The 10,694-nt window shown below is 48.3% G+C and overlaps 1 protein-coding gene across 5 annotated transcripts in view; it reads right to left on the bottom strand.

Moving 5' to 3' along the window:
• The window catches only part of USP18 (ubiquitin specific peptidase 18), a 29,143-nt gene extending 18,449 nt beyond the window's left edge, over nucleotides 1-10,694 (bottom strand). For 3 of the 5 annotated variants that reach the window (XM_031656492.1, XM_003905202.4, XM_021921351.2), the window contains exons 1-3: nucleotides 9,475-9,594; nucleotides 2,829-3,093; nucleotides 211-307 (exon numbers count right to left, since the gene is read on the bottom strand). In XM_031656492.1, coding sequence (XP_031512352.1) covers nucleotides 211-307; nucleotides 2,829-2,991 — 260 coding nt within the window. In that variant the 5' untranslated portion in view covers nucleotides 2,992-3,093; nucleotides 9,475-9,594. Of the gene's footprint in view, nucleotides 1-210; nucleotides 308-2,828; nucleotides 3,094-9,474; nucleotides 9,825-10,674 lie in introns of those variants that run through there. The other 2 variants (XM_021921350.2, XM_021921349.2) reach the window with 2 other exon arrangements.

The following is a 10,694-nucleotide window of genomic DNA, read 5'->3' on the forward strand; positions in this document are numbered from 1 at the left end:
GCAGGAGAATCTCTTGGACCTGTGAGGCGGAGCTTGCAGTGAGCCGAGATCGCGCCACTGCACTCCAGCCTGAGCAACAGAGTGAGACTCCATCTCAAAAAAAAAAGAAAGAAAGAAAGAAAGAGAGAGAGAGAGAGAGAGAGGGAGAAAGAAAGAAAGAAAAGAAAAAGAAACAGTACAAACGCTTATCAGCCTGAAGAACAGTCTTACCTCTTCAATATCCTGGTGAAGTCCATGTTCATTACAAACACCTGAATCAAGGAGTTAAGGCAGCAGGTCTGTCCAATGTTGTGTAAACCAACCAGGCCTATAAGGGGAAGAGAAAAAAATGCTGAGGCAAGGCCTAGGTAAAGAAGTTGACAAGGCTGGGCACCATGGCTCACGCCTGTAATCCCAGCACTTTGGGAGGCCAAGGTGGGCGGATCACCTGAGGTCGGGAGTTCGAGACCAGCCTGGCCAACATGGTGAAACTCTGTCTCTACAAAAAATACAAAAATCAGCCGGGCGTCATGGCAGATGCCTGTAATCCCAGCTACTTGGGAGGCTGAGGCAGGAGAATCGCTTGAACCTGGGAGGTGGAAGTTGCAGTGAGCTGAGATCGCGCCACTGCACTCCAGCCTGGGCAACAAGAGTGGAATTCTGTCTCAGAAACGAAAAAAAAAAAAAAAGTTGACAAAAATCAAATGTTTTTCTTAAAGTTACTAAGGACATTAAGTCCTATAAAGTTCTCTCAGGTACAATGCATTCACTCAGCTTGCAAACAAATTGGAGAGAAAATATCAAACATGAACCTTTAAAAAGTTTGATAACAGGCCGGGCGCAGTGGCTCACGCCTGCAATCCCAGCACTTCGAGAGGCCGAGACGGGCGGATCACGAGGTCAGGAGATCGAGACCATCCTGGCTAACATAGTGAAACTTCGTCTCTACGAAAAACCCAAAAAAAATTTAGCCAGGCATGGTGGTTCACGCCTGTAATCCCAGCACTGTGGGTGGCCGAGGCGGGTGGATCACAAGGTCAGGAGATCGAGACCATCCTGGCTAACATGGTGAAACCCTGTCTCTACTAAAAATACAAAAAAAAAAACTAGCCAGGTGAGGTGGCGGGCACCTGTAGTCCCAGCTACTTGGGAGGCTGAGGCAGGAGAATGGCGTGAACCCAGGAGGCGGAACTTGCAGTGAGCCGAGATCACGACGCTGCACTCCAGCCTGGGCGACAGAGCAAGACTCTGGCTCAAAAAAAAAAAAAAAAAAAAAAAAGTTCGATAACGAGGGCCAAGCACAGTGGCTCACACCTGTAATCCCAGCACTTTAGGAGGCCGAGGTGGGAAGATCACCCAAGGTCAGGAGTTCGATACCAGCCTGGCCTACATGGTGAAACCTCATCTTTACTAAAAATACAAAAATTAGCCAGGTGTGGTGGTGCATGCCTGTAATCCCAGCTACTCAGGAGGCTGAGGCAGGAGAATCGCTTGAACCTGGCAGGCAGAGGTTGCAGTGAGCCAAGATCGCACCACTGCACTCCAGCCTAGGCGACACAGCAAAACTCCATCTCACAAGAAAAAAAAAAAAAGAAGTTCAATAACAAGAAAAGTTTTAATAGTCCATTAGGAAAAGTGAGATGTCACCAAAAGTGTATATTTACTCACTGCCAAATGAGTAGTATGAGCAATTGTTGGGAGAGAAAAAGAAACATTAGAGAAAGCATAACTGAGAATATGGCCTCCTCTCATTCAAATCGTTCTCCACGGAGCTAAGTCCAAATGTGCATCTGTGTGGCTCAGAAATAAGAGGGAGTCCACAGTTTGTCTGTGTGGGACTCCAGTGGAGGGGTCTCTGCCCAGTCCCCACCACAGGGAGGCAGGAAATCAGAAGGCTGCTTTGGGGAAGATTCGCCTAATCCAGTCTCACCCTGAGAGGCTGAAAGGCAGAAGAACTTACAAGAATACAAGAAAAACAAAAGATAACATTTGACCCCTAGCAACCAACCTCCTCTTTTCCAACCCAACCTTAGGCTCGGCGAACCCCACAAGGTAAGCAATTTAAGGGGGAGGAAGTACCACTAATCTCAGGATTCTTGGGGAAAGGGCTTTGGCTTATGAGATAGGACAGGAAGAAAGTAAAAATCTGGGGTTGCAGGTGAGCACTGATTTCTGCTCCCAGACTATCAGGAGCACATTGCCTCCAGACAGACCCGTCCAAAGGCAGCAGTAAAGATGGGAACTAACGCTAAGTGCCACTAGACGCCCAGCACTAGCTTAAAGCAGTTTCCACAGGTGACCCCATTTAATCCTCCCAACAACCCTATGTGCTTGCTACTATTATTACCCCCATTTTCTGTTGTTGCTGTTTTCGTTTTTTTGAGACGGAGTCTCACTCTGTCGCCCAGGCTGAAATGCAGTGGTGTGATCTCACCTTACTGCAACCTTTGCCACCTGGGTTCAAGCAATTATCCTGCCTCATCCTCCTAAGTAGCTGGGATTACAGGCACCTGCCACTGCGCCCGGTTAATTTTTGTATTTTTAGTAGAGATGGGGTTTCACCATCTTGGCCAGGCTGGTCTTAAACTCCTGACCTCATGATCCACTTGCCTCGGCCTCCTGAACTGTTGGGATTACGGCCGTGAGCCACCACGCCCGACCTTGTTTTTGTTTTTTCAGAGATAGGGTTTCGCTATGGCCCAGGCTGTATCCCCATCTAAAAGATGCAGAAACTCAGGCGCAGGAAACCAGGAGCCATCAAACACAAAGCTCTGCTGCTTCAGAGCACAGCAGGTGAGCTGAGCATTTACAGGCAGACAAGAAAAGGAAAGCAGGAGGGGTCTAATGACCATGAGGGTAGTCCCAGGCCCTGGGATGCTCTCTGGGCTGCTCTGTCTTCCTCTTCATGTTGCTGTCTTCTTCCTTCTTTTCAACAAGATCTGCCAGGGACTGCGGAGACTCAGCCAGGTTGGACTTACAGGTTTGTCTCTTGAGCCCAAACACCTTGCCCATTCATGATCACTCAAAACCCCCAGGCCGCGGCTGCCTGGGCCGCGTTCAGGACAGCACTTCACTTCCCGGAAGAGCTTATGTGAGCCAGGCACGATGGGATCTCTGTGAAAAGACAACGCGGGTAGGTAAGGATTAGAGAAGGAGGAACGTGTGTTCATGTAATCCGTTCTGATGCCAAAGAGCAGGTCTTAGAGGGAGATAAATGTTTGGGGAGACTGACTCATAGAGCTCTAGGCTGGAAATGACAGCTAGGCTACACATCCCCTACCCTGGGTCCCAGGCGTTTCCATTCATTCTTCCTCAGAGCGCGCTGCCAAATCCTAACCAGGAACGCCCTCTTGGGGAAGGACAGGGAAGCGTGCACAGAACTTTGCTTTGCAACCCAGGACCAGGCCCACTTCAGTAAAAGCCAGCACGAGGCAGGAACCCTCAGCCCCTGATGCCAGGCTGGCACACAGACAAAGCCTCTCAACCCATCCAACACCCAAGGGGACCTGCGGCCCTGGCAGGACAGCCTCGTGTTCTGGCCCGCATCACAGCCAGCCGGCTGCAGCAGTCAGATAAACTTCAGCTGCAGGCAGGCTGTAGCACCCGCAGGCCTTAGGCACATCCCGGTGCTGGGCTGGTCTCATGCAGTGGACTGTGGGTGTGACCCAATATTGTGTCGGCCTTAGTGGCCATAGGGTTACCCCTGTACCCTCCCCCAACCCCAGCACAGCAGCACGAAGAGAGACACTGTTTGCTTGGAGGAGGAAGAGGTAAGTGGAGGACTTTGCCTTGGAACCCAGGGTAGGACTTTGCCTTGGAACCTAGGACTAGGCTCTCTACAGTAAAACCCAGTACTGGGCAGAGCCTCATCACTCTGATGCTAGACCAGTACCCACAGGCAGATCTCACCCCACCCTAGTGCCAGATGAGAACCCACAGCCCCAGTGACAGGGACTTGGGATCTGGGCTACATCACCAACATGCCAACTACAGTGGCTTTGGGCCCTGAATGAACCTCAGCAGCAGCAGGCAAGCCATCGTGGGTCTTGGGCGTGCCCCAGTGCTGTGCCAGTCTCGGCAGCCTGGCCTTCAGGCGTGACCCAGGGCTGTGTCAGCCTCAGTGGCCAAAGAATTCCAGCCACAGTGATCCTGGGCTTAGGGCACCCCTTAGCACAACTGCAACAGCTGAAGCAGTCATGGGCTTAGGGCACTGACCAATCAGCCTCTCGTTAATCTCATATGGGTTTCCTGATGAAAGAAGAGCCCAAACAAAGCCAGGCAATGAAGACTGGCTTAGGTACCTGTGTCAATGCAGACACTGGCACACAGCTGCGAGGATCAAGATCAATCAGAGAAAAGCGACAGCACCAAATGAACAAATTAAGGTGCCAGTGACTAACCCTAAAGATACAGAGATGAAGCCTGGTGTCGGTGGCTCACGCCTGTAATCCCAGCACTTTGGGGGGCCGAGGTGGGAGGATCACTTCAGCCCAGGAGTTCAAGACCAGCACAGGCAACATATAAAACCCCATCTACAAAAAAATACCAAAAAAATGTAAAAGGGCATAGTGGTGCACGCCTGTGGTCCCAAATACTGAGGAGGCTGAAGCAGGAGGATCACTTGAGGCCAGGAGTTTGAGGCTGCAGTAAACTATGATTGTGCCACTCACTCCAGCCTGGGCAACAGATGAGACCTTGTAGCTAAATAAATAAGATGAAATAAATAAAATAATACTAATGGGTAACATCTAAGCACTACTTCTTATAAAAGGTGAAAGCCTTTTATATGTACTGTCTTATTTATCTTTACACAGCCGTGTGAATTAATTACTGTTATATTTCCATTTGACAGATGAGAAAACTGAGATAAAAGAAGTAAGTGCCTTTCCCACTGGCAAGTGATGGGCCAGATGTGGACAAGCTGGACAGGGTTTAAGTCCAGCCAACATGCTGCTCAGAGTGAGGAATAAACTCAGAACCAATCACTGGTGGGAATGTAAATTAGTAGAGCCATTATGGCAAACAGTATGGAGATTCCTTAAAAACCTAAAAATAGATATACCATATGATCCAGCAATCCCACTGCTGAATATATATCCAAAGGAAAGGGAATCAGTACGTTGAAGAGATATCTGCGCTCTCATATTTACTGCAGCACTACTCATAATACCCGAGATACGAATCAACCTAAGTGTCTATCAAAAGAGGAATGGCTAAAGAACATGTGGACTATATACACACGATGGGATGTTATTCAGCCATTAAAAGACAATGAAATTCTGTCATTCACGTCAACATGGGTGAGCCTGGAGTACATTACTTAAGTGAAATAAGGTAGGCACAGAAAGATAAATACCACATGTTCACACTCACATGTGAAAACTCAAAAAGCTTATCGCTAGAAATAGAGAACAGAAAGGCAGGCATGGTGGCTCACACCTATAATCCAAGCACTTTGGTTGGCTGAGGCAAGAGGATAGCTTGAAGCCAGGAGTTCAAGACCAGTCTAGGCAACATAGCAAGACCCTGTTTCTAAAAATAAAAATAAAATTAGCCTGGCATGGTAGCATGTACCTGTAGTCCCAGCTACTTGGGAGACTGAGGCAGGAGACTCAGTTGAGCCCAGGAGTTTGAGGCCACAGTGAGTTATGATCGTGCCACGGCACTCCAGCCTGGGCAACAGAGCAAGACCCTATCTCTTTCTCTCTCTCTTTTTTTTTTTTTTTTTTTGAGACAATTTCACTCTTTTTGCCCAGGCTGGAGTGTAGTGGTACAGTCTCAGCTTACTGCAACGTCTGCCTCCTGGGTTCGAGCAATTCCCCTGCCTTAAGTGTTCCAAGTAGCTGGGACTACAGGCATGTGCCACCACGCCTGGCTAATTTTTGTATTTTTAGTAGAGACGGGGTTTCACCATGTTGGCCAGGCTGGTCTCGATCTCCTGACCTCAGGTGATCCGCCCATCTCGGTCTCCCAAAGTGCTGGGATTACAGGCGTGAGCCACCACGCCCGGCCTGGAATATATTCTTAAATTCATTTTGAATGGCTCAGATAACAAAAACCTCTTTTTCTTAGTAAATATTGACTTTCAATAGTTACAGTTGTTCCTCTTACGAGGCCCAGGCTAGGAGGACTCGACTGAAATGATGACAGCAGACAATTCCATCAACCAGAGAGAGGATTTTGAGCTCATCATTGAGGGAAAGCTGATGAAAGAGGGCAGAGAGGTTCCAGGCTGCATTTTCCAAGATGTTGTCCTCTACTCCGCCAAGACCTCCTGGATACTTCAGGAAGATATAGCAGTAAAACCTCATGGAGCAGATCATTTGGGCAGGCTCAGTACCAAAGGGAAACAGAAAACACAGCAACCTTTCAGGGCAGATCACACTGGGGAGATAGGGAAGTGGGGCAGCAAGGAAAGGAAAGTGAAGCTTAAAGGTCTAAGGAGGATGGGGAGGGCAACGCGAGCAGAGAGACTGCAGCTGAAGTTAGCAGGCCTGATAAGCATCCACCAGAGAAAACAGCGTGGGTGGATTCCAAGGAAGGGAATTTCCAAACTGAACCCCTGACTCAAAAAAAAAAAAACCCAGTCTGGGCGCGGTGGCTCAGTCCTGCAATCCTAGTACTTTGGGAGGCCAAAGCGGGCGGATCACAAGGTCAGGAGTTCGAGACCAGCCTGGCCAACATGGCGAAAACTCATCTCTACTAAAAATACAAAAAATTAGCTGGGCATGGTGGAGGGCGCCTGTAATCCCAACTACTTGGGAGGCTGAGGCAGGAGAATCGCTTGAACCCGGGAGGCAGAGGTTGCAGTGAGCCGAGACAGTGCTATTACACTCCAGCCTGGGCAACAAGAGCAAGACTCTGTCTCAAAACAAAACAAAACAAAACAAAAAACCCAAATACTAAACTAAGCTCCTGCCCTACCTGAATTTTTTTTTTCTGGTTCACCTTCTCTCATGATCGTCCCGAAATGTTATCCTTAGGCTTCGGGGAGAGGAGAGCAACCCAAGGAACTGGCCCAGGCGCACCACTAAAGTAGCCCCAGGACCAATCAGGGTCCTCAGAGAAGCCCCAGAAGAGCCAGGAACACGCTGCAGAAAACCTGGGGAGGGCAGGGCCTGTACCCAACACTCCACTCACAACTGGACTCTGCCAGGAAAGCCAGCTCCAACATTTAGATGCCCTAAAAGGAACAAAATTAACCTTCCAGGAACATGATTCCAGCAGCCTCAGTGTCTTCCGACCCAACCCATCATGGCAACCACAATTGTAGACCACAGTCTCAATGACGTGTTCACATCATTTTGCATTTCTTTTTTTTTTTTTTTTTTTTTTTGAGACGGAGTCTCGCTCTGTCGCCCAGGCTGGAGTACAGTGGCGCGATCTCGGCTCACGGCAAAGCTCCGCCTCCCCGGTTCACATCATTCTCCTGACTCAGTCTCCTGAGTAGCTGGGACTACAGGCGCCCGCCCCATGCTCGGCTAATATTTTTTATTTTTAGTAGACAGGCTCTGCACCATGTTAGCCAAGGCGGTCTTGATATCCTGACCTCGTGTTCCGCCCGCCTTGGCCTCCCAAAGTGCTGGGATTACAGGCGTGAGCCACCGCGCCCGGCCTATTTTGCATTTCTTGAGTAATCGTAATATGCGGGTTAGAACACACGGATTACAACACTTTGGATGAAAAGCCACATAATAGGGAAATTTTGGGATTACTGTCTCTCAAAAAAATAAAAATAAAAAACAGCTCATGTGGAAGAACCAGGACTTACCTTTTTTGAAACTATGTTTATGTTAAGCATTTTCCCCTTTGTAAGCCCATCACTGTGTAAAAGTGTCAAAACTGTGCAACACATTTTTTAACAATCCAAAACCAAGTTATTTGATAAATCAAGATGCAGTCGTGCACCTGTGTTACTCTCCCTCCCGTTTTGTTCCTGTGAACACATCAGATAACCTGCATTCACTCTCCAACTCTGTACAATACCAGAAAGAAACTTCAGATGAAATGCTTTTCAATATTTGCCTTTTTTCTGGAACAACTTATACAAATATAACTTACACAAATTATACATAAATAAGTACAAATTAAAGCCTCTGCTTTAATTTTCAAACACTTTGAACCCAGATTTTCAGGGGTCTCAGAATAGAGTTTTGTATTTAAAGTCTAAATTTGGCCAGGCGCGGTGGCTCAAGCCTGTAATCTCAGCACTTTGAGAGGCCGAGGCGGGCGGATCACGAAGTCAGGAGATCGAGACCATCCTGGCTAACATGGTGAAACCCCGCCTCTACTAAAAATACAAAAAAAAATTAACTGGGCGTGGTGGCGGGCGCTTCTAGTCCCAGCTACTTGGGAGGCTGAGGCAGGAGAATGGCGGGAACCCGGAAGGTGGAGCTTGCAGTGAGCCTAGATCACGCCACTGCGCTCCAGCCTGGGCCACACAGCGAGACTCCGTCTCGGAAAAAAAAAAAAAAAAAGTCTAAATTTAGCTTTCTTCCAAGGAAAAGGGGGGAAGAAGAGAGGTTAAGACTAAAATATTCTGATTTGCAGAGTTTGACAACATCCTTCCAATTTCTCAATATGAATGCCCACTGACCCAGCCATTCCACTTCTAGGAATTTTCCACCAATATATTTGTATGAATGTATACATAAAATAATATTCATTGCTGTATCTATGCCAGTAAAAACTGGAAACAACCTAAATCTCCATGCATTGTTTAAACAAAGTACTTCCCATACTATGTATCAGGTTTTTTTGTTCGTTTGAGACAGAGTTTCGCTCTGTCGCCCAGGCTGGACTGCAATGGTGCGATCTCGGCTCACCGCAGCCTCCTCTTCCGGGGTTCAAGCGATTCTCCTGCCTCAGCCTCCCGAGTGGCTGGGATTACAGGCACGGGCCACCACTCCCGGCTAATTCTGTATTTTTAGTAGAGACGGGGTTTCTCCACGTCGGTCTGGAACTCCTGACCTCAGTTGATCTGCCCGCCTCGATCTCCCAAAGGGCTGGGATTACAGGCGTGAGCCACCGTGCCAGGCCACGTCAGTTTTTTATTTTTAATGCCATTAACACATCTATATGTCCTGCCATGAAAAGATGTCCATAATATACTCAGTGGACAAAGCAAGTTCGAAACGATTTTAAAGACTTGTACATAGAAACATTTCTGATAAGGTACAAACAAAAATGATACTGAGTGGAAGATTGAGAGACACATTTGTCTGCATTGTTTGAATTTTTTTTACAAGCTTACAACACTTCTGTAATTTCTTTTTTTAAAAAATTAAACACAAAGGCATGCCAAAAGTCCAAATAACTATATTAGCTTAGAAAAAAAAATCCATTGGCCCAATATATGCACGTAGCAAATACAGATCGCTAGCATAATTTGCAGAGCACAATCATTACTTATTTCCTTAATTATCTGACTGGCATAAGAGCAGAGTTGGATGTCTGCGCTAGAAAGAAAACTTCCAAAATGAGCCCCAAACTTGCCTCAAGCGCCACGCAAGCGTCCAGCCTCCGCTGCTGAGTTCCACGGCGTGACTGAGCCGGGGACGCAGCTGCGGCCGAAGTTCCGCGCCTTGGTCTGGCCCCGCGCTCGGCTGCGCCCCGCCCAGCTTTCGTTTCCCATTGAATGGAAAGCGAAACTTAGAGCGGCCTCCGCGCCAGGAGCGGGGCGCCGGCGTGCCGGGAAACCGGGCCGGCCCAAGCCTCCCGCGGCGGCCGTCGCAGCCGCGCACCTGCTCCAGACATCACGCGCTCGCTTTTTTTTTTTTTTTTTTTCTGAGACGGAGTCTCATTCTGTGGTCCAGGCTGGAGTGCCGTGGCGCTATCTCGGTTCACTGCAAGCTCCGCCTCCTGGGTTCAAGCGATTCTCCAGCCTCAGCCTCCGGAGTAGCTGGGATTACAGGTGCCTGCCATCACGCCTGGCTAATTTTTATATTTTAGTAGCGATGGGGTTCCGCCATGTTGGCCTGTCTGGTCTCGAACTCCTGATCTCTGGTGATCCGCCCGCCTCAGCCTCCTAAAGTTCTGGGATTACAGGTGTGAGCCACCGCGCCCGACCTACAGGCGCCTTTTTATTTGCGATTTTAAGGTCCTTGCAATTAGCATACGTCTTAGAGTCATTTGGCGTTTGGTAATATCCACGGCAGCATTTTTTCTTTCTTAATGCTATTGTATTTCTTGGATCCAGTGTCCTCACATCACGGGTCTATGGCTTGGATGTGGCACCTGGTGTAATTAGGAGCTTCCCTGTGGGCATGCAGATACAGATATTTCTCTACTTAAGAAGGGGTCAGGCCGGGCACGGTGGCTCACAGCAGGCAGATCACCTGAGGTCAGGAGTACCAGACCGGCCTGACCAACATGGCGAAACCCCCTCTCTACTAAAAGTACAAAAATTAGCTGGGCGTGGTGGCCCGCGCCTGTAATCCCAGCTACTCAGGAGGCTGAGGCAGAAAAATAACTTAAACCCAGGAGGTGGAGGTTGCAGTAAGCAGAAATCGACAAGAGCAAGACTCCCTCTCAAAAGGAAAAAAAAGAAAAGGAAAGAAAAAAAGTCGGGGTCGGGCCCCAGTGAACCCATCATGAAGTCAAAACATCGTAAGTGAAGCCACGGTAAGTGATGGACCATCTGTATATATATAAGGTTAAAAGATCTATAACATGCACACGGGAAAGGCTTATTACCTCTTTAGAGATGTATTTCT

This window comes from Papio anubis, chromosome 16 (assembly GCF_008728515.1).
Source record: "Papio anubis isolate 15944 chromosome 16, Panubis1.0, whole genome shotgun sequence".
Classification (NCBI taxonomy): domain Eukaryota; kingdom Metazoa; phylum Chordata; class Mammalia; order Primates; family Cercopithecidae; genus Papio; species Papio anubis.